Source organism: Harpia harpyja, chromosome Z (genome assembly GCF_026419915.1).
Source record: "Harpia harpyja isolate bHarHar1 chromosome Z, bHarHar1 primary haplotype, whole genome shotgun sequence".
In the NCBI taxonomy this organism is placed as follows: domain Eukaryota; kingdom Metazoa; phylum Chordata; class Aves; order Accipitriformes; family Accipitridae; genus Harpia; species Harpia harpyja.
The window spans coordinates 1755681-1780349 of record NC_068969.1 but is presented as its reverse complement, the minus strand read 5'-3'; the positions used below and the strand labels follow the sequence as shown (position 1 = coordinate 1780349).

At 36.2% G+C, this 24669-nt stretch overlaps 1 protein-coding gene across 2 annotated transcripts in view; it reads left to right on the top strand.

The window, feature by feature from the left end:
• The window catches only part of HDAC11 (histone deacetylase 11), a 32248-nt gene extending 9859 nt beyond the window's left edge, over positions 1–22389 (top strand). The window contains exons 4-10 of one of the 2 annotated variants that reach the window (XM_052777084.1): positions 3019–3135; positions 8145–8187; positions 9627–9703; positions 11443–11505; positions 13581–13677; positions 16761–16939; positions 20383–22389. In XM_052777084.1, coding sequence (XP_052633044.1) covers positions 3019–3135; positions 8145–8187; positions 9627–9703; positions 11443–11505; positions 13581–13677; positions 16761–16939; positions 20383–20625 — 819 coding nt within the window. In that variant the 3' untranslated portion in view covers positions 20626–22389. The remainder of the gene's footprint in view (positions 1–3018; positions 3136–8144; positions 8188–9626; positions 9704–11442; positions 11506–13580; positions 13678–16760; positions 16940–20382) is intronic. The other variant, XM_052777085.1, reaches the window with a different exon arrangement.
• The last annotated feature ends 2280 nt before the right edge of the window (positions 22390–24669 follow it).

Sequence of the window (24669 nt, the reverse complement as noted above, 5' to 3'; positions counted from 1 at the left end):
CAATTTTCCCTTGAAGCTGCGACTAGCTCCAGGAACTTAGCAAAGCTTTAAGCACGGCTTAAATTTAGGTAGTAAAGAACAAGATTGCATATTTTTTTAAATTTAACGTGTTGTTGGCTATTTTAAAATGCTGGAATACGATGAATGTGTAACTTAAAAGGCAGTTCATCAGAGGTTGGTTTTGATCATTAATGTGCTGTTTGTATTAATCCAGGATGTATCAGCATCAAAGCAGCTACTTTAGCTTTACCTTTGTAATATTAGTTTTTCAGTTTAACTTTTAGTCCTCGAACACTAATAATTTGAAATAATTTGTAAAGTCATTTAAACTTACTAAGAAGAGTTTTTATAGTTAAGGAATTAAGGTTAATAATAATACTTTATAAGCAAAGTCCTGCAAGAATATCTTCATTATGTATATGTTATTATGGAGTTTGGGCTTAAGCAAGGAAAATAAAGAACTCTTGAAGTTGTGTGGGTTTTTCTGTTTGTTTGTTTCATTTTGGTTTGGGGGTTTTTTTGAATGTAGCATCTTGGTATAGTGTTACACTTAGCCACATTTAATGATATTGCCTAGTAGTTAATTTGGTAGGAGGCATGTATTAAAGGAAAATATACCTGGTTAAGGGTTAAACGGACTTCTTTACTCCTTTTAAGAAAAAATTGAAACTTAAATTCATACATTGCATTATTTATCCAAAACACAGGAAGGTGAATAATTTAAAAGATCTTATGATATTGGCAATAGAAAGAAAGAGTTAAATGGAGTTGATAACTAAAAAGAATAAGTGAAGGCATGTTATTGAATAGTGTTTATATATGATTATTACTCTTCCCTGAATCCAGGCCAAGTTTTAATTTCTGTTAAGTTACATAATTAGATGGCTACAAAACTTTACTAGAGAATCAGTAACTTGATGATGGCTGAGTGAGAGCAAGTATCTACCAAAAGAAATAGTAACTGATATTGTTCTGATATATGCAATTTGAATGCAAAAAATAGTGATTTGAAAAAAAAAAAACTTGAAGGGTTTGTTCTATATGAAAGGAAACTAATATGTGTAAAGAGTTGTGTTATGGAAGCCAACTGACAGCCTGGAAAACATAATTAATGTAGTCCTCATTCAAAATAATTTTTTATTTTTACAACAAGAAAAAGTATACAATTATATAAAACCAATTCCTTTTGATTTCTTTTTCAAGTATATACATAGCTGCTCAGAGAATTTATTGCAGGAAATGTTGGAAAACAAAATTAGCATGTTGAAGAAAAAAAGTGCAAAACTGTCCACAGTTTCAGGCAATATATTTCTCAATTACTATCGTGGTGTGTTTTGAGAAGTGTTTTCATTAGTCTGTAGCTGCATCTTTGAACCCCGAGACTTTCCTCACAGTCAAATGACTTCTCCCTGGTCTGTTAGGTATTACATAAACACGGTAAAGGACTAAGTCTGGAGCAGTGAATGTCTTTGGGCTTGGCACTGTTCTGTAAATGTCTTCAGCTGCAAATAGAAAGCTTTGCTTACCCTTTACTCATACCATGTATGGATTTCTTGCATTCACTTAAAAACCTGCAGCAGCATACATGTTGATTTGAGTCTTTATTGCTCCCACTTCTTCCTGTTGATGTTAAAATTTTTTTAAACTGTGTTAAAACTTTCTGCAATTTCGTTATCGTTCACATCTGAGATCAAAATTTATTTTATGCAAATGTGACCTTTTCAATTCTATATTAGAACAAGAGGATTGAATCTAGTTTTTTTACATTATACTTGTTTAAAAGCTAAAATATCTTGCAAAAGGACTTTATCAAGATTGACTGTATTACAAAATAATCAAAGCACTTTGTTAATGATGGAGACCTGATAGTATGGTAACAGAATACTGTCTTACAAACAAAAGTACTAAGAGCCTAAAATGAATTGTTGACAAAACATAGTTAGCGCTTAAGAACTTTATGAATAATGCCACCCCTCCACCCCACCCAATAGTACTTTGTAGTTGAAACATTGATAACTGGGAAGCCAAAGTAGCTTAAGTTTTTCTGAGTATCAGAGTACCCTGAAATTGGCATGTGATTGTCTTTGGTTAAAATTGACCACTTGTATACATCCTATCATTTGTAAACAGACAGCTAACAGCAATTGGGCAACGAATGTACTGAACCTAGTTAAATTTCCTAGTGTTGAAGAAAATAGGATCTATTCCGAATCCTTGTACAGGGTGTCAAATTCATAATTCTCTGTTCCTGAATATTTCAGATCGGATGAAGAGGTAGATTCTTGCCTGTGACTTATGCTTTGAAATATATTTAGAAGTGTTATCGCTGGTAGCAATGTTAGTAGAATTTCTTTGAAGTAATCTATATGTGTTTGCAAAAAAAGCATTTACATATTGCAAATATTTTGTGTTCTAACCTTCAAATCATATTCTTGATGATATGACTTTTTAACAGAACGTTTCCTTGAAACATTTTCCAGAAGTGTTTAATATGCTAAATAAATTTTAATCAGTTCTCCATGCTAAAATTTGCACTGTGTGTTCACTTAAGTATTTGAACTTCTCAGTCGAGTTGTCTGTTTGTTTTTCCTTTCTCCTTGGTATATCCTTTTGACTTGACACAGGAAAAAATATTTTAGGTTTGAACAATATATCAAGCGTAGCTTACTATTAATACTGCTGAAGGACATTTTACAATTCTTCCTCCCAATCCCTGGTGTATTAGATTTTCTGTAATACCAGCTTGCTGAGAAATTGCTGATTTATTACCATTTGATACTAAAATCTGAAAAACCTAGTGATGATGATTGAAAGTGATGATTCTCATAGTTAACAACTTGAGGACAAACCTATTTGGAGGTTACTAGTAAGTACTGTTGTGGTCACCTCTATCTAAAAATATTAAAAATATTGCTAAGGACCTGTGAGCTCCGTTTTAGTAAATAGCAACTGATCAGAGATCTAAATGTCATCATTAAGACAGGCTGCATTTAATTGGAAGTTTTTTCCCCCTTGCAGTGGTCATTTGTTGTGGCTACAATCACAGAAATTCCACCAGTTGCCTTTCTTCCCAATTTCGTTGTTCAGAGAAAAGTGTTGAAGCCTCTACGAACCCAGACAGGAGGAACAATAATGGTAAGGTGCTCTTGATTCACTTTATCGTATTTAAACCTGTTGATCAAAACACTATAAACCTGTGAGTTGTAATATTTTGTGTAACTCAAAGGCTTGAGCCCTGGAGGCCTGTAGAAGGAAGTGAGTTAGTGTACAGTCCTAAACATGAGCAAAGTTTGCCACTTGTTAACAACTACCAAGGTGAAGGACATACCTGATTTTATGGTCCGTAATTTGCAGAAGCGGAAGAGACAGTAAGGGGCAGCCTGGGCAAGCAATGATAGATACGGCAGGACTTAGGGCAAATAGAGAAAGTGACAAATACAGGCAAATTCTAGGAATGGGAGGTTTCAAAATTGATAATATAGAAGCTATTTTTGAAGCACAGATTTACCAAACAACCTTGGTACTGTACAGGAAGAGAAGCATGGTTTGGTTGCTCTTGAGACTAGGTAAGTGTTTAAAAATCATATCACCTTGCTCATTTTAATGATTAAAGTTAGTCTATCTATTTTTTCTATTTTAAATACTACGTAAGCAGCTCAGCTGCACTCAAGTGAGACATAGCCTGTTTTGCCTTAACAGAATTGTTCTCTAATTAGTTAAATGAATGCTCTGGTCAGAAGAGCTCTGTGTTGCCAGACATTTAATTTTGCCTGAGAATTGCCATTAGAGATGTTGAGGAAGTAGGAGGAAAGAAAACAGTTAATAGCTGGAGCCAAGAATGAGTTACTTAAACAATGTATTGAGGAAAAGATGCCTTCATAATTGTAAACTGGTAACTAATGGAACCTCTTCTGCCCTTTTTATCATTCCTTGTCATATTAGAGCTAGAGTTCAGAAACTATATAGCATGGTGCTGGGAGTAGATGGTAACAGTCCTGATGTCTCTTTGCAGGTACTGAGCTGTAGCTGTTACATAAATGCAAGACAAATAATCCTATCTGAAATCATGAATATTATGCTACAAATAGCTCTTTGCTGCATTTTAGCTACTCTTCTTGAAGGTAGCTGTTACAGTGGGTGCATGTGAAAAGGATAGAAGCCCATATTGCTTTTTCTGTATCTCTTTGAGGCCAGTTATTGAAGAACACTATTCTGTGGGTTGGCAAACCTTTCAGAGTATGTCTATGCCAGACATGAGAATATGATTTATTGCAACTACTAGATACTAAAGGTGAGCAAGACTGGGAAGCCATAAATGAATGATAATAGCAGCATTACTCTCAGAAATAGGATAATAATAGGTAGCTCCCCCTTTCTGTCAACAGAAATGTAGGTACTTAGTAATCTGCACTGGAATCAAGGTTTCTTATTTTTAAATGCTTACCTTCGTGAATGTATCAAGAATTCATTAAAGGCATAAATAATGTAAAGAGCTCTTCTATGACTACTGCATAAAAGGCACCGCAGTACAGCTTTCAGAAACAATGAAAAAGGTCAAATCTGTTTGAGTCTGACCTATGAGAATGTGAGTGAGCCAAAAGTTTGGTGAAGCAGTTCTCCAAGTCTTTAATTTTTTGGGGCTGATGTGAGATTAACTGTTGCTACTATCACTTGTATAAGTGGATCTGGTCACTATTAAGTTTCAGCCCTCTTGGGTTTTACTATGTGAAATGAAAGGAGAGCGCCATTTGTTATCAGATTTTAAGTCAAGATGGAATATCCTGCTTTTCTGTTGGATTTACTTTTTTAATGATAGAACTACTCAATGCCTGATTCTTTATCGGAAAAAAAAGGCAATTTCTTTCAGTGTTTTAGCACTCTGTTGTTAAATCTGTGTCCCATCCAGCTGCTGGATTTGCAAGTGTGTATGTAAAAGTAACTCTGCCAGTTGTTGTTTTTGCTACCAAAAGGTATTAGAGAAAGGAATAGAGTGGACTGGCCAACTTGTGACTGGGCTTAAATATCAACTGTTAAGATTCAGAAACATCTTCTAATGGCACGATATAATTGTTTTAAGCATGTCACCTTAACTCCCTTTGTAATATCCAAAGCAGTGGTCATAGATATTTAAAAATCTGGAGCTCTTTGAAAAGTTTGAGTATATCATCATGTTTGAGCTGTGTTGCAAACTGGTGCATTTTATTATTTATAATGAGGAATGTAGTGTTTACGGAATGTAGCTCTGCATGGTACTGTGAAATACTCAGAGTAGTTGAAAAATGTATTGACATACATATGCATGTGCTGAGAAGAATCTTGTTTATGATTGGAGGAAAAGGTGAGAGTTGTAATCACAGCAGAGAAGTTGCGAAGGAATATTTCCAGTAAGTTTTTGAACATGGGGATAGTGGAGGGAAAGATCAAAATGTCACCTCGTTGATGCTGAAATTGTCTGTGCAGTGAGTTAACTGCTGCTTATTGCCCTGAGCTGTTAAAGAAAAATGGCCAGCGGTCTCTTCCTAAATCATGAGGACAATAGTGAGTCCTGTGACATTTACCATGTTTAAGTACCCTTGCATGTTGCTGAGTCTGGTTTTAACTCAGGCTTGCGAGTGGGAAATGGCTTTATTTTATAAAAGTTGTATGTATCTTGCCTATCTTGGACTCTGTTTCTCCAACTATTGTTGTTCTCACCTCTTAAATCCCATTTCCTAATTCTACTTTAATTCTCTTGTGTTGCTCTGTCTTCTTGGATGTACATATTAAGGTCAAAGAATAGTGAGGTAAGGAAATATGTGAAAGCATTTGTACAGTGTAGCGATACCTGGTGCTTTTGTTGAAGCCTAAAAGTCTGCATAAGCATGAGAAAACCAGATAAAGTACTGAAAATGTTAAACCAGTCTTTAAGGACAACTTAAGTATAGGAGTTTGGAAAGAACATGCTAGGTTCTGGATAAATCTTTAGACTTACTAGATTATGGTAATAGGCTAGATAACAAAAAGTGCTGCTACTTTTAGTAGGTGTTAACTGGCAAAAGCAGAGGTGATGGAAGTGGAACACAGTGCATGTCCCTAATGCAAATCTGCATAAACCACCTGGAACGCTTTCTCCTGGCAATTTACCAGCAGGAGCTGGAGATAGCACCGAACTGGTTTTGTTGATATTTGTGTAGTCATCTTGCTTTCAATGGACTGCTGGGAAGTTTGGGGGTAGTTTGACTTTTTTTTAAACCTGATGTTATAGACTGGGTAGTAGTAGAGAGAAAGAATTCTGTTTTCATGTGGTTCATATAGTTCAAGGTGCTTAAAAATTTTTGGTTGTCGCTCAGAGAAGTAGCTCCGTTCTGCCTCCATTTAGTCCATCAGCATCACTTCAGACTCCTGGTCAGTCCTCTCTTCTGTGCCATATTTCTGACTGCAATCAGTAGTGATTATCGAGATGGGGGTTTCTGGTCTGCAAAGTCCTGTCTGAAGAGGAACGTGCAGAGTCTTCTGTTATTACAGGCATGCTGTCTTTCTGTACAATATTTATGAGGAATGAAGGAAGTGGTAGAAGAGAAAAATAATTGGCAAAAGTCTGGTTTCCTAATATTCTACCTTTGATACTTCTTAAGAGTCTTGACAGTACGCGTATGTGAAGTCTTTTTCAACTTGGTTCTAACTAGTCAATACTTTTATATAGTTTTGTGATGTTTTTCATTGTGCTCGTGTTATCTTTAATTCATAAAGCGTGTTCACTAGTTATGAATGTGGTCATGCAGAAGAGATAGCCACTAGTTGTCTATTACGTCTTTGTGTCATGCCTCCTGAAATACACATGACATCACTGGTCACTTTTGGATTGATCTTGATGCCACATGCTGTTATTTTTACTTTTTTTATTTTTCATTATGGGGAAATAGCTATGTACTTTAAAAGCAATTTTGATTTGTCAGACAATAAAATTTGTACAGTACCCATCAGAAGTACAATCTTTTGCTATTCCTGATGGTCCTGTTTATTGTGAAAATTCCTGTTGAGTTTCTGTACTTTTTAATGATTTTCTAGCAATATGGGAAGATTGTTTTTTGGTGAGGAATCCCTAGGAAGTATGCTAAATCACAGATAATGTGCTTTCCCTGTGACTTAATGGGTTTTATAGTTCAGAAATTACAATCTTTTCTCAAGATCTAATTTGTGTAAGTTAGCACACTCATAACAGGATGATGTTTACTTTCCCAGTAGTTTTCTTAATACTAAATTAGAACTGTTCAAATGTAAATATTGGTGATGAAGAATTCTCAACTGTTCAAACTTCCTTTCATATATGACGTGTAATATGTTCTTTCCATGATTAAGGAAAAAAATAATCTGGTTTTACCCCCGCCTCCTTTTTTTTTTTTTTTTCCTCCCTAATTTATTTATAGTTCTGGCTAGTAATATCTTCTGTTTTTTAACATGACACTTAAGGAATACTGCAGTTAAACACTTGCTTGACTCTTCCAGGCCAAAATAAGTCAGGTTTTTCAATTAAAATTTCATGATTTAAGCCTTTTGTATCTCTTCCTGTCAATACTTTCCGTTCCCTGAATGTCATTTGAGTTCAAAGGAGAGATACAAGTATAGTTTTTCTGTATTGGAGGGGAAAAGATTGGTAATATTGTATACTGTGCATGCTGTATAACTTAAAAGTCACAGAACACTTTATATAGTAGCATTCTTCTGTCCCCACCCCCAGCTGAAACTATGTTAATCTGTATTTTCAGGATTTTGAGCTTATGTTCCTCCTATTTTTACATGAACAGGAAGGATATTAGGAGATTCTTGCTCACTTTTTACTCTTGCCATCACTTGTGCTTTCCCCTTTCTCATTTGTCTGTAGGGGTCTGTGTTCATCTCTGCAAAGTGCAGTTAGTTTTAGATCTGTTCAACTGCCAGAGAATGAAATACAGATGAGATATCAAGTATTTTTTCAACTAATTATGCTGAGGATAGTTTTGCATGGCTCGTATTCAGAGCTCTGATGCAGAATGACCTGCAGTGCTAAAACATCTGAAAATTCAATGGGCACGTCCGACTGCCAAGAGTTGCATTTGGGGTGGAAGCAGACAGTGTTAAATGGTTGCCTCGTTCATTCATGAAGTTCTCACCATAATTTTCTTAAGGCAGGAAAACTTGCTGTTGATAGAGGCTGGGCGATCAATGTGGGTAAGTACGAATGTAGTACATTAAATGATACTTGAAATAATATGTTTAAAATCATATGATTTTCATTTAGCACAATGTGTATTCTGTTTATAATAGCAGAATGTGACTGGATTGTGTTTAACAAAGGTCAACTCTAAAGGAAAAAAAAAATGGAAAAAGTACTGGATTTGTTTTCTTATCCACTATCACCCGTATTGCAGTTTTATAATTAAATAAAATATTTTTGGAAAGAAAAAAGATAACTGGATAAAGGTATGATATCATATATAAGGAAAAGTGTTTGGATTGAAGTTGTGTGGAAAAAAAATAAGGAAAAATTTGGAGTAAATGTAAATATTTCAATAAAATCTTTGTTTTTATTAAATTATAAAATAATTATCGTAGATCTTATCAGCAGCTAATTTATATATTATACCAGATCAAGGGATTGGTTGGTATGCTGGAGAGCAGGGCTGCACTAGTTAGTGTCTATATCTGGCTGTGCAGTTTTTCCTGAAAAAGACTTGAATGAACAAATTATGAAGAATATAGTGAATATAAATCTGCTCTCCTGCTCATAGTAAATAGCAAGGCAAACCCAGTAAACTATTGAAGCCATATTTTGTGTCATGTAAGACTTAGCTTGTCATTTTCATAGAGCTCATCAATTCTGGGATTTTTCCGTTATTTCTTACACGTATCTTTTGCAAAGTGAATATCCAATGTTAAAAATTAAATAGACATTAAAAACAAACCCCAAAGCCTGTCATATTTACTGATATATAACGTGAGCTTGTTTCTGTTTCTTGCTTAGGTATTTGTAGTGGGTGTCTCAGTAAAAAGTTCTGGTTTATTATATTAAAAAATATGTTTTGGGCCGGGGAGGTCTAAGTACTTTTTGTCATGTGAAGAGTGTGTGTGTTTGTGTTTTAAAGAGGAGTTCTTAAAAGTTTCTTTTGGTCTGAGTGTTTGCAAAAGACAATGGCATGTGCAAATAACACCATAGTTCTTGGTTTGGTATTTTTTTTGACCCGGTGTTCAGCATAGAAAAGAACTTTCCACATGTCCTTTCCACCCGCCCCGTAACGTTAATTATGCAACTCCAACATGCCTCGGGGAGTTGAACTTTGAAAGCAGTATGCTTTGTCGTGGAGGCACCATGTGTTACATATATATACATTTCCCGGTTCTTTGGGTGCTTGCTAGATGACGGGGACAATTCCTCTTAATCTGGGCTTCTGCACATCTTTTGCCTGATGGTCTGGTAGGCCACACGTACGATCGGTACAGAAGCCCTGTGAGATATTTTGCACTGCTAGGTAAGGGTTTAACAGCTGTAGGTGTGGTATTTGCTAAAGAAAAACAAGTGCCTGACACGTAAGTGATCTCTGTCTCTTTGCAAAGACCATCGATGTTCCTTAGTATCTAGCTTTTCACCTCTTCAACATTTTTATATTTAGGTGGTGGTTTTCATCACTGTTCAAGTGACAAAGGTGGAGGATTTTGTGCATATGCTGATATCACACTGGCTATAAAGGTAAGAAGTACTCTTAAACCAGTATTTTCTACTATTTGTGCAAATGGAAAAAAATCCACACAAATTCATAAGAACTAATTTGCATTTAATAGGAGAAAATAAAGCCATCTGTAGATGGGTGGGAATGGGAAAATGGTGTGGTACTTGATGCTGCAGAACATAGCGTTTATGCAGTATTGTTAAGTGGAAGGGAAGAGTTGCAGGGGTCAGAATTATGAATGTAAATATGAACCACTACAATTGCATTAATAATGTCGTCTTGGGAAAAAAAACCCATTCAAAATCAAACCAGATTGACTTTTAATATCCTTAATGATAATTATCCTAGCCTTGCAGTTGAACCTGAAAATTCCACATTAGTTTTAGTGGTTACAATCAAGACAAATGCGGAGACAGAAGTCCTCTCTCTGAATCAAGCTGCACTCTACAGTGCTCAGACTGGTTCAAATTCATGAATAAAAATGTGAGTGTCTCCAAAATAATCATTGAATGTGAATGAATACATTTGGTATTTAGCCGTTGAAAGGCTGAAGCAAGAGCCTTCTGCAATTAGGGCTTATTTTTATCAAATGTACTATGGTATATTTGTATACTAGAATACTTACAAAGTATCAGTAATAATCAAACATAAAAAAGCTCTAGTGATTGCAGCACACTGTGACATAACATCCTAATTTCTGTACGTGGTAATTTGCAGGAAAGTAATCCACAGTGTTCTATTTTCCCTATCATTAAAATACAGATTGAGAAATTATAGTGGGTGACAGTTTGTACAAAATCTTTGGGTTTTAACATGTCTATATTAAAGATAGTAACTTGTCAAAGTTAAGACTCAAAGAATTAAAAAATATTTTTTTCTTCACAGACGTGGAATGAGAAATGAATTCTGTTACTAAAAGTGGCTTTAATGCATACAGTCCCTACAGCAGCTTTTCCTAAATGGTAGATTTCATGCTTATACAGTTGGATGCCATCACAGTGGACTGTTTCTCCCTTCCTGCTGATAAGCCTCACTTGTGCTATTGTTTGTGTCTCATGAAGTTAGCTCCTCGATGTTTTGGGGCTCGTGCAGCTCTTGCTTCACCCTGTCCCAACCCGCAGTTGTTGCTGTGTCGCTGGTTCCACCCCAGCCTCTGACAGCACCGACGCCACGATCAGCTTTATGATCCCTAGTTGGACCTGTCCTTTTCTGCCTGGCTGGTGCGAGAGCAGAGATGTACCAGCTACGCCTGTGTAGAGCCAGCGTTACTACAAAAGGGTTTATCGCCCTGGGCTTCAGTGCCGTTGGGCTTACGCCTTATTTGCAGAGTCCACGTTACAGGTTAGTGCAGGATGCTGTAGAAAGACATGTCCTTGATCCTGTGTTGTGTCTGGTACTTTGTGGGAGAAAGAGGAGATGAGTAGAAATCTTTCTTCCCTCTCTCCACCAACTTTCTCAATAGGTAGGCAGATGGCTGCACAGATGACTGTGAAGTGCACGCTTCGTGCATTTCACCTGGTGGAAATGTATAGGTTTTGTTACTGTATAACCACAAAAATTATCTTTTCATGTGAAATAACTAGAGCTTTTGTAATTAAATATATTGGAATCATTTAGCCATTTATTTGGTGAATGAAATGGAGGCACACTCTACATTCAAATCAGAACAGTAATATCCTGTGCAAGCTTCAAGCCTCCAGTTTAATCTGTCACCTAACTTCATAACATTCTCCATCTTTTTCTTTGTTTATATATCCAGTTCTTATTTGAAAGAGTACAAGGGGTATCTAAAGCCACAATTATTGATCTGGATGCTCATCAGGTGAGTAGCTTACTTGTATTCAGTAGTGCAGATGTTTTGCTCAAAATACCAGTGTGTGATAAATACCATTTTTTCTAATAGTAGTATAAACTGTCAACTTGCAGAATACAAAGTTAATCATAGATGATGGAAACTGAACAGTTGTTTAATTATTTTATGGTGCAAAAGGCTGTTAAGCCAGTTCAGTAAAATTAAACTGAGTTGTAGCTCCATCATGTGGCTAGATGTGAAAATATTTTTGAGTTGCATACTGATCTGAGGCATAATGGTCTCCAGAGTAGATCAGTATCCCAGAAGAAACAAGAATCTCTTAAAACAGAATTACAGTTAGTTCAGCATGCGTGATCATTTCAGCAACCTTTGCAGGGGATGAATTTGACCTTCAGTGTTTTAATGGAAAGCCTGGCTTCGGGCTAATGAAGTAAAGAATACATCATTCTTTACCTGGTCAAGTGATTTACTGTGGGTACTGAGAACAAATCTCATCTTTGGTGGGATTTCCAAAATAAATCCTGAAGGGAGGGAGATAGTACTTTTAGAAAAGCAGTTAATGCACTAAAATTATGTCCAATCTGAAGCATTGAAGATAATTTATTATGTGTAAATAAACCATTTTTAAGTAGCTCCATGGCAGTGAGGAAGCCTAATGGCTGCAAGTTTTCCATCTTCTGTCATTTCTCTTATCTGCAAGTTAAGGCATCCTAAAATTACCATGAAATAAGGACATAGATTATGCAATAGAAAGATGTTTTGTGTTCATGATTCTCTTCAGCTGTCTCTGTCAGGGTATGCATTTTTTTGTGCTTTTCTGGGGTGTTCTTTTGGTTTTTTTTTTTTTTAAGAACTTCTTGGAATGTATTTTGATTTTTCAGGTATCATGCTGGTAATCTCAGTCTGCACACTAAATCACCCCTTTGTTTCCTTTCTTTGGGGAATGAGAGGTGTGTGAAGTAGTAGCTCAGCAGATCCTTTTTAAGTATGCAGATACTCTCATCTTGTAAGTGTTCCAGTTCTTGGTGCATTGGCGAGTTTAACCTTTCATAAGAAAATGGTTTACCCAGAGGCTCTCGTATTCCTAGATTTCTGTTCATGAACTGTTTATTTGTGGACCAAAGGTGTTGAAGAAATAAGTAGGTGTTGCCATTTTTTAGCATAAAGAAATGCAATTCTGGTGCTTCCCATTCCCTCTTTCACACAGATTGACTAGCTTCAGCCCAGTGATTCTTGGAAGGGAGGCTGTAGCAGAAATATAGCTTAACTGTCCAGGGACATAAATTATGTAACTGAATTACAGAATTAAATCTGTGGAAATGTCTGGTTTTGTAGTTTAAATGAAAGTCTGTTGGGGGTAGGGTCCGGGGTCCTGTATGATACACTGATTTCAACAAAATTATCTTGGCGATTGCTGTGAAAAGATGATTTTATACTAGTGGAAAAAAAGTCTAAATGAGAGCCCAAAGAATACTATTTAAATTCAGAAATGGGGGGAGGGGAAATACTCAGAATCTGAGTTTTTTCCTGAGCATCTATCTTTACACCCAATGCAATCTTTTTGTAAGAAATTCCTGGTGTTAAACAATATGTTAAACTGTTGGGTCTTTAGTGTTTGTAATTTTTCCAGGGATTGCTTACCTCACCAAGGCTTGAATTGTCAGAAGAGCTGTAGTCAGCTTGATTTATTTATTAATCCTTGTATAAGAATATCAGTATCTCTGCAGCAGTTGAAAGTGACTTTTTTTTTTTGCACAATTGGAAGACGAGAGATTGCTTTTGTGATGCTGCTGAAGACAATTGGGTTCTAATTTTTGTTGTATTTTTTTATATGTGCAATGAGATCTATGATAATTACCTTCACAGAGATATTAGGATGTTGATGTTGAACCTACTGTCTTCAGACTGATGCTGTCAAAGCCCCCAGAACTCTACACCTCAAAATAACCTTCAAGACTATAAATAACGGAATGACAGAGGAGTTTTAAGTATTGGATCTTTGTAGTCTGAATTACTCTAGCACTTGTAGATTACTTAATTCTGTGTTAGCATGCTAGGAATAGCTAACTGTAAATTTTCTTCAGGGAAATGGCCATGAGAGGGACTTTATGGATGATCATCGGGTATATATTATGGATGTGTACAATAGATATATTTACCCAGGGGATGGATTTGCTAAACGTAAGTATAATTGAAATTCATATTCCAAAATGTGAAAGACCTACTGTGTTGTTAAATAACTTCTTCATTTACTAATAAGCTTCCTTGCAACAATGTTAACTAGATTTTTTTTTTTTTTTTTAAATTTCACATTGGCCATACGATTTTCAATGATCACTGTGATATATCACAATAGTGTTAATGCTGTAGTGTTTTCCCTCGCTTCTGGAATGAATTTCTGGAATGCAAGGTGTGGGTATTACCTGGACTTTGTTAGTAGTCCATTCAAAAGCTCATGTCATGCTTAGAACAGCGAGTTAAATAATCCTTTTGATTTGAAGATAACTGTTAGAACTGAATCTTTCCTTTACACTAAATTTATAGAAGAATTCACTAAGGATTAGCTAATACTGTGTAAAAAGGTTTCATGTTCTTTTGAAAGTTATAAATTAAAACATATTTAGGTGTTGTCTTTCCAGTAGAACTTGTTTTATAAGCATCTAGAAAACAAGATGCATCCAAATGTGAAACAAGTTGGGAAGCAAAAGGAAGTCATACAAACATTAAGAGCTGGTGCCTAATTTTTTTGTTGTTGTTTGTTTATCCCTACTGTGATGTACCTATTGTGTCTGGTGACCTGTCACAATTAATTAGTGGGGTTTTGATAATGGTTAAATTGGAATGTGAAAGCCCAAAGTTCATTTGATCTTTGATTCTGTTACACTGTCACTTATTACAGGCTTAATTTGTTACCTGAATCATAGTTTATTGGGGGAGATGTTCTTCTGCTGTTGAATTTCTTCAGTGATGCTGTCATTCTGAAAAGCCTACTTAATTTGGATTCTTGGCAAGAATTAGGTGCAGTGCATTGTACTTCTGTTTTTTAACTAGTAAAGATTTTGAAAATTGTAGTATATGTATTTCAAGGTATTAATCTAAAAAAAGACCATTTAAAGCACATCCTGTCTGTAAGCAGACAAATTACAAGCAAATGAAGGTGTATTCTTTCTAAGAAAAGCATTTCTTTATTCATATCTCAAATGGCAACATTTTGAACAGATGGATTAAGACCAAAACAAAGTAAGCCCTTGTTAGCAAATCCGAACAACTGAATTCACCTCTCTCCTGTGACGCTGGGAATACTAGCATTCCCTTTCTACAGATGAAGCGTGAGGTGCAGAAGGCTGTGGCCGAAGGCATGTGAATATGTAGTTCCTTGTAGTTTGTATAAGGGTATCTAAATAGGAGTTCAGTGGCTAAATCCTTTAAACTCTCTCCTGCTAGGTGACCAGACGAAGATGAGATCAGGGAGGGCATCTTTTTGAAGAGAGGTCGAGGCTTGAACCTGGGAGTTTGAATTCTTAGGGTAAACTCTGATTGCTCTCTCCCTGGACTTCCTACTCATTTTCTCCATGTTTTATTACAGGAGTCTCTGTACATTTTTTTGTCCCATGCACTTCATCGCAGGGGGGGAAGACTAGCTAACACTGCCTAATGCTTAGCCATAGGCATATTGAGTCCCTAAGGGGAAGTAGTTTGGAATTACCCAGACGTTTAGGAAGAGAAAGGAGAAGATGGATGGGGAAAAGGACTAGTTCACTGAAGGGTGAGCATAGAAAGTTGATAGCTGAAACTCAAGGCCTTAAAAAAGTGTTGCTGTTTGTTTGAGTGTCATTTTACAGTTTTCAAAGCTGTGGAAGTACATTCACTAGTTAGCAAGAGATGGACAAAAGGGTGTCAAATGCAAAAGCTGTGTTCATTCTAACCTACAGATGCATCACCATGTCCCTCGGTAGTCCCTGATCTGGATAATAACTAATCTGTAATTCTGTGTTTTGTGGTGGAGATGAAGACAAGAGACCTGCAGAGGCATGGAATCTTATTCACGATTGTCTCAACTTCTTAATGGTTTCATCAGAACAATACTTATTTGTCCCCATGCTAATGTGTTTACCTCCTCCTCTAAAGCTCTATCCAGCTAGCAGATTCTTTACCCTGAAGAGGGTCTAAGTGCTGTTTAGAAGAGCACAGCTGTGCAGACTTACATGAACATTTATATAACAATAAGAAAATAATTCAGGAAAAATATCATAAAGGAACCAAATTCTTTGAAAGTAATATTGATGCAATGAAATAAAGAAAAAGAATGCTTCACTAATGCTGAACAAGGATGGAAAGCAGAAAAAAACCCTACCCAGCAATCACAAGAATAAATAAGTATCATTCTGTGTTGAATGCATTCATGCACACTTGGTGGGTGCTGACTCTACACTTCAAATTTAGGACTCCAAGGCATTTAATTGAAGGCATAGGGTATAGTGAGGTAGAAGTCATACCTTTCAAACACCTCTGACGTAGAGTTGATGAATTCAGATTTAGAGTTCACATAACTCCGTACAAGCACCCAAAGCTAGGCTGCAAAACTTTGGGTTTCTTTCCTCTACCTTCTCAACCCTCATCTTCTAATGCTTTATTAGAAGCATTAGAAATAATTTGATTTAAATTAAGAATAGATATTTGCTCTTCTGGTAGGATTACAGGGTAAGAACATTAAATTGAAAATGCTTGGGGCAAAGATGAATCTTGTTATACATTCATAAAGCAGTTCACAAATTCATGATCCCTTGCTGTTAGCTTTGAGTGTTGTGATAAAAATAAAACATCTTAATAATTTCTCAGTGATATTTATCTTGTGTTTTCCCCCAACTGTTTCCTCTGCAATAGCAATTTGGTGTTTTCTTTCCCTTATGCTTTATTTAGATTACTTTTAATAATTTTCTTTATGATTTTTTTTTGCTGATTGGTAAATGGACATGCAGATCAGCTGCTTTTCAGTAACATTTTCCACTTGTGTCTCAGATTATTCCCTCCCCACCCCCCGCATCTAATTTTCTGTCTTCAGTGGAATTTTTTCAAGGTCATTGTGCTTACATTTGCTGGGAAAACAAGTAGTTGAATAACTTTCTTTAATTCAAGGTTCTGTGAAAATGCAGTGTATTTACAAAATTTCCAGAAATGTTATCTGTTTCTCTTGCTTACCTAAATCTTGTGTTTTCTGTCAAAGCAATGCTTTGGTTATTGAGTAACATCGAAACATTTTTTAGGTGCCATAAAACGCAAGGTGGAATTAGAGTGGGGTACAGAGGACACAGAATATCTTCAGAAGGTACATACTCACGTGGAAGGAGCATTAAATGAATTAAAACCTGACATCATTGTTTATAATGCTGGGACTGATATTCTGGATGGCGATCCTTTGGGAGGACTAGCTATTTCACCTCAGGTTTGTATAATACTAAAATAGCTACAGTCTTTCACTCCTCAATAGATACTGAAGGCAGTCCTGAGAGTGACTTGTGGCCATTTGTTAGATGAAGGTAAGGTGCATACTTTACACTAAACCAGAGCATTTTCCTGTTACAGATATGTATCGATACATCTCTGTTCCTCTTTTCACTATGGTTTTTTTTGTTGTGTCTTCCTGACTAAATATTTTTGTTCTTCAGGTGCCTGTTCCAGTATCATTTGTCTTCTTTCTAAAATATACTGATTTTGAACAGCAGTAACCAGACAGTAACCAGAGAGGCATATATTTTCACACTTCACTTGACTCCTATTTTTCCTGTTTGGTTTGTTCGTTCTTTGTTTCTTTTACCCTCACATAACCCATTTTGTGATGTATTTCTTTTGTCACCTGCCCCCAGTGTGTATCTTACACTTAATTTCCTCTGTAGTGCTCCCAGCTGTTTTAAATTGCTCTTCTGGTATCTTCCAGTCCTAGCAATTTTGTGCAGCCTGTCTGTGTATTCTTAGCAAATGAACAGATTTTTTTTTTCCCTTTCCTCATTCTTTTCTATACAAATATCATTACCCTTTTACAGTTCAGTTTACCTTCTCTCTCCCCAGATTGTTACCAGATCTAAATTTTGATTTATTCTGCATAGCTTCGTAGAAGTCTTCACCTTCCAGATATAACAAGCCTGCTTTTCTCAAAATAAACAAAAATTTACAGATCTTGTATTTCCTCCATTTTTTAAATGATTCCCTCTGACAGCTCCTCAGTTCTGTGTGTCTGCTGTTTTCACGTTTGGTTCTCCTTTAGTGTCTACCAGTTCAACATAGAAAAGTGCTTTCTTGATTTGTGAGTTCTCGGATTCCCTTCTAATTGAGCCATCACTCGATCTGTTCAGTTTTCATTCTATTTTGCAGTACTTTAGTTCTCAAATGCTTCCTTTTGCACAGAGCTTTAGTTCCTTGCTGGGTTTTATTGGCTTCCTTATGTATTTCCTCATTCTTATCGTCTCTGTCACTGAGCAGCTGCTTTGTTGCTTTCTGCCTGCCTGCCACGTCCTCGGTGGACCCAGGGTGGAAAGACTTGGGAGCCACTCTGAATCTCCGGGTTTTGTTTCCATGGCTGTGTAGAAGTCTCTAAGGAGAAAGGAAGAGCAGAGGGGCTTGGACTTGTTTGGTTTTAACCTTGGAGAGGATATGACCTGAGGTGTAAGATCTCATTTGATCTTTTTGGAGGGCAGTGGCCACCAGGAGAAAGGGAAGCTAGTGATAGATGGAGAATACTTTAAGATGTGCCTTTTCAAAAAATTTTTCTGCCATTTGAGAAGGAGCAGTGTTAATTGCCGAGAAAAATGAGTTGCTGTAGCTTGTTGGGTGCTGTGTAGGGAAAGAGACAAAATGTGGGGATGGGGAAAGAAAGGTGAAATGATTCTTCTGGTCACAAGCAGAGATGAAAGGCAGAGTGCTGTTTCTCTGCACAAGCAGTGGCTCGGGTCCCTGATGGAGAAAAGGTTTCTGTAGCTAAGCCTTCATTTTCTGAATTGAGGGCAGGGTTTCTTGTCTCTCTAATCTTGTTGGCTTAGGTGTGAATAGTATGTGTCACCGAGCTTGAAATCCCAGGCCACTGGATATGCCGAAACTGAAGGCATTGAACCTGGATAATTCATCTCTTCAAGGTTCGCTAGTCCAATCTTCAGTACTGCAGTTGTAGATGTCATTCATGTCTTAAAATCTTGCTACAGTGTTAATTCTACTCAAAATTATGCCTCCTCAGAGTGCTATGAGTGATAGTTTCTTGGTGCTTGAGGCTATAACCAGAAAACTTGAGGTGTAGCGCTAAGTCCCTCTTATCTTTGTAAGTGGGAGCTGTGTCAGGCTGTCATTTTCATTTGATGTATTTTCTTTCTTGGTAACACACGAATGCTGGAATAAGCCCGTGTGTTTTCCCCTCAGTTCTTCCAGGCTCAGCCACTAGAGATGCTGGAGCAGGGATGAGGCTGTTAGGCTCCTGTGACTAGTGACTGCTGCCAGTTCTTCTGTGGTACAATGTTTGCTACATCCAGCAATGGTTCCCCAGGGATGTACAGCTCATTCTGTAATTCTGTTACTTCCTTTAAGGATCTGTTCCTAATATAATTCTTCGGTTTCCTTTGTCTTATTTTTCAGTTATTATTCCTTACTCCCATTGTTCTTTTACAGTGCTATGTCAAACTATACAAAAACCATTACAGTTATATGGTTTTAAAAAATATTTTTTTCAGCTACATTTGAATTTTATTCTTTCCCTCTACCATTTGTTTGTGGTCTAATTTTTTTTAATGGCAGGGTAATATTTCTTGACGTATTTACAGTCTTCCTCTAACCAGTCTGAGTAGTGCATACTCATTTTGTTGTAACACTTTTACTGCTGCTTCCTTAATTTTTTGTGTTTGATTGCACTTTAATCCCTTTCCCCTTCTCCAGCTTTTGCAGTTATTTAAATTTTGAGCTGTCCATTGTAAGCTGTTGTCTATTATGTTGTTAGTCTTTTTTTTTGAGGAGTTGTAATGGATTATTTATGCCTCCTATGTATCTCTGGAACTCTCTGCTTTAACTTTTTGCAGAAAAGTAGATTTTTAGTTCTGTTCTTACTTATTTCTGAATTCTCTCTTTTTCCCCACATGTACTTGTTTGAAACTGAAGAGACTCAAAGTCTTCTGTTGTATGAGTTCAATGATAGTACAGTACCACTTGGTCAGCAATCTTTTGTTACTTTTTAGTTCCATACGCTTCTCTATAAGTAAGAGGTTATTTAGAATTTCTTTTCCTTTCTATGGATTTACCAATACTTAGATTCTGGAACTCCCCCTTCAGCCATAGATTCTTTTAGTATTAGCTTTTGTTAAACAAACTGGAAGCTTGTAATTCAGCTAGTGATTGTGAACATGAAAAATCTGATTTGAATTTTTGGTTCCTCCGAAGGTTTGTGAAATCTTGATCAAGTTGCTAAACTTTTATCAAAGGGTGTTATGCAAGTTGAGCACAAACTAAAGCACTTTGAATTCAGACGATCTTTCTTAGTCTCAATTCTGTGCCTGTAAAATAGGGTGAACATTTCTAAACTTTGTAGTCAGTTTAGACTTTACGGCCTTTGGTCAGGAATTCTTCTAGGAATTTATACTGAAGACTTAATCTGTTGTGTCCTCTAAAACCAAGTCAAGGATTTTTGATTTGCTGTTTTCCTTTTTTTTTTTTTTTAATATGCATGTAAACCTGCTAATGGGACTTTTAAATGAATTTTTTATCTGTATTGTAAAATGTAGGGCTTAATCACTTATCAAGCATCCAATACTCTGAATCTATAAACCATAGACTGGAACTAAAATACCATATTTGTAATATTCATATCACTTCTTTCTTTTTTTTTTTTTTTTTGTAACTGTTGTAAACTTGCAGGGAATTGTGAAGAGAGATGAAGTCGTGTTCAAGGCTGCCAGAAGGCGCAGAATCCCAATCCTGATGGTGACGTCTGGAGGCTATCAGAAGAGGACAGCGCGGATTATTGCTGATTCCATCCTTAATTTGCACAACCTGGGGCTTATCGACAAGGAGCTAGCAACCAGTGGAGCTGAAAATCCCAAGGTAGAGCAGATGATTAGAGACTCTGCTAAAGACTTAACCAACTTGTCACTGCAATGACAAGTTACTAAATTTTAGGAAACAACTTCCTGGTTTAGGAGCAGGAAGTCTCCACATCATTATCAGGGTTAATATAACATATTTAAAAAAGACTCAGCTTGCCTGTAAAATAACACAGTAGAGATAACATGCAGTCACAGAATAGCTCTGTCTAACTTCTGAAGCTATCTTGAGTAAAGGCAGCAAATTCTTTTAAGCTAATTGAGACACATACTCAAGGGTACTGTCTTTCTATTGGAATTCTATTATAATATTACTGTAGAAAGCTTTTAATTGCTTCTCTTATTGTTATGGGTAGTCTGTTATGTTGAAAGAACTATGCAGCTGGTATCCAAAAACCGTCCCAGACCTATTTTGGATGATGCAGTTTGAACTGTGGTGGGAGAAATACAGACTAAAGCTACTGGCATTTTTCTTTAGATACTGCATTTTATTTATTGCTTTTTCTATTGAAATACTGTTATAAGATGAGTTCTGTGCAGGCTTCAACTGTCAGTTTAGTATTAAAGTTAAGTGCAACACTATAAAAAACAGTTCAGTTGGTAGGTTTTTGGGCTGTAGCCTATTAGAATGAAAGTTCATTAATTTATATTTTATTCCTGTTGTTGATAGTGACTTAAATCCTACTTATAAACACCTTGAGAAATAAAATACGAAATGCCTTTGGCTCCATATGCAAATGAGCCAGAAGGGCTCAGCATTAGCAGTCTAGTTTTTGCCTCTCTTAAAATGAGGCCTGCATATAAAAGGCAATAGTTACTATGCATCGTAAATCACAGAGTAAATAAACTACAATAAAATTAAAACTAATTTTAGACTTCTGAGAATTCTTGCAGAAAATGTTATGTAGAAATGTAGGGTATCTTTTGTTATTGCTAACCTGTAATGTATAAAAGTGAAGGGTAAATTTTGATTTCTTTTTTTCCCAACTAGTGCTGTGGTTTTTTTCACTTGCTCGAAGAGTAATGGTACTCATAGTTGCAGTCATAGTTGGTAACCAAATTGTTCATATTTACAGATAAAAATACAGTGAAATTTCTGCATTAATTTAATGTGCTAACTTTATATGGGAGCTTCTAGGAGGATTTGGGAACAAAATAGTTTATTCAAAAGCAAATTCAGTACACTAACTGTAAAGTTTGGTTTTATTTAAGTTGGTATATTTTGCATTAGGTACTGTTTGTAGCATTGGGTCGTAAACGTACTAAACTGTATATTTTGCAAGAGCTTTTTTAAATTCCAAGTATTCACTGATTTGTAGTAAAAGTTTCACATCATGTTTAGGTTTGAGCCTTCCTATGAAGGAACACCAGGATTTTCCTTGTAGTAGAATTGGTATGTAAGCTATTTAAGGAATGTTTAATTCTAATGAGAATACTTACCTCTCTTAGTGTTAATTTTTAGATTGATGGGGTTTGTTAATTGTATGAACTTGCACAATTGCTATAAATATCTGCTTTAAAACAGATTTGACATATTGCACTAATCTTGAGTTGCAACACTGTTATTAAAAAGCACTTTTAAATTTCTTACTAGAAGGACCATCAGAGTACAACTAATGTTGAGATTTATTTTTTCTATACTGTCTGATGTTACTGAAAGATGTTGTTCTTTCATGTAATTTTTATAAAACTATAAATTACATTTCTATAAACTAAAACCCTGTCATAGTACCATATGGTCTTTTCTAAAACATTTTCTGTTTGTGTTAACATGTTTATATTATTTTTCCCTCGGTGGAGATTAAAATGATGTTGAACAATGCTGCCTGATTTTTCTTTTCACTTCGCATGTATCTCAGCTGTCAAACTTTGAATGGAACAGTTTATTGAAAAGACCAGAAGATGTTTTTCGTACTTAAAATGTAACTGAAACTCCAGTGAGTCTTAAGGGTGAATAGTACAAGGTTTATCAACAGTGGATGACTTCTCTGAGAGTTAATGTGTTGACCTCTGAAAGTGAGCTTGGAATTTTTGTGTCCAAATACTTTTTAAGATGTCATCATCATAAGGGGTTAAAGTCACTTTCTAATTCCAAGTTACATTCCATTACCTATATTGTAAATCCTATTTTAAGTATTTTATTGTTACAGGTATTAAATGGTAAACTAAGCTTCTGTTAAGGCTGCAATAGTTTGTTAGAGGTCTTTTATAAATCAGTATCTTCTCAGAGAGAACTAAGAAGAGCCTGCTAGCTTTCAGACTCATCTGTAAAACTTGTGATTGTTAAGCCACGGACATATTGACTGCATTTTCAGTGTTCATTATAAAGTTAGAATTGGTAAACAGATAACTCCTTCTTCATATTTTTCAAAAATTTTAATTTAGTGTGATATTTGACTTGGTAAAACCAAAAAATCAATTTCTACACATTAAGAAACTAGTCCAAGATAAATGTGTACTGTTTTTCAAAAAGAAGTGGTGAAACTGTTTCTAAGTTGAATTCGGACTGCAGATATTATATGATTCATAGTTAATATACTGTTATCATTAGGCAGAGTTCACTGAAAATTTCATCATGGAAACCTTGCCTTGCGCTACCACCACTAAAAATTTAGCTTTGACAAAAACTTTCGTGGAACGCAAAGACCTATGGAAGTCTGCTGGGAGAATGCTGTGTAGTCACAAATTTTATGGGGAAAAAGTGTGGAGTTTTGGGATTTTGTTTTCGTTTTTTTAATTGCAGTTGTAACTATAAAATCCTCCCGTAACAGGAAGGAGTGTTTCAGAACTGATGCCCTTACTTAAAACCAAAAAACTACCTTGAAGAAAGACCTAGTAGGTCTTGTCTTTCATAGTAAGACATTAGTTTTGACTCAAATTACTTAAAGTAAGTGAGGATTCTTCAACAGCTTATAGTTAATGTACAAACATGCATTTCTTGCTAGTCATCCGTGTATGAAATTTATTTAAAAAATAAACTGAGGAGTTGTTTTCATCTATTTGATTTGACAGTTGGCACATCAAGCTCCAGCACCACTTGCCTCTCTGACAGTTGACACACAGTATAGAAATTGGCCTTGAAAACACTGGGTGTTGTGGTCGTAGTCTTACACTGACTAAATTTTAGCTTTAGATGGTAATATCAATCTTTTTCATGCTGAAAGTATGATTTTCTTTGTTTGTTTGACTTTGATTTTTTTTTTTTTTTTGAACACTCTGCATTGTGAATCCCAGGCTTGTATCATGAATACAAGGAAGAATTTGAGAAATGCTGTAGTCAGCTATGATGAGAAAAAAAAAAAAGATATTATGAAAATTTAATTGGTAGACAGCTTATTGGGGGCGGCAGGTAGTGCTTATGTTTGGTGAGTAATTAATGTCCATGCTCCCAGGTTCCCTATTCCTTGCTGCTCCTTGCAGCTTGAGGAACCTAATGATCCCGAAACCATTCCCCGATACCTTCTGGTCCTGCTACCTAAGTTGTTCAGCAGTGTTTCTGCCCTCTCTTGCACATACAGCAAGGCACACAATTCTTTTCAGTCCTGGCTGCACATGGTTTTTGTGGCCTGTGAAGTGACACTTAGGAATTTCTTGTACTTTTACAAATTGTTCTATACAACTGTGTCCTACATGCAACGAAGCTGCTTTGGGGAGAGCACTCTCTGACAAATCCAGAAGTTATGAAGTTAGTAATCTTGGATCTAGACTTTGCTCACGCTGTGCTGCCAGGAGCTGAAGGAACTCGCCGAGTTCAGAAAGCTGCAGGGTCTCGGATCTTGGTGTGGTGTGCTATGCCAGTTTTTGAATAATTGAAAACATTCTTCTTTCGAGAAAACTGCAATCCCTTGGCGAAGAAGAAAGTTCACTTGCTATCTTTGCCCAGTGGAAGATGATCTTCCTTATACCCCCTGGTTGATTCTGAAATGCAGAGCATATCAGAAGCAACAATAAAGGGCCTGATCCCAAGTGATGCCGTGTCCTGAACTTGCCTTGAATTTAGCATGGGTTGTATATTCCCCAGCCATTCTAGAGGCAAGCTTGCAAATTGTTCTGTATGTGCCAGCCTTTAGTTTAGACTTTAAATAGGTGTGATTTTTCAGGT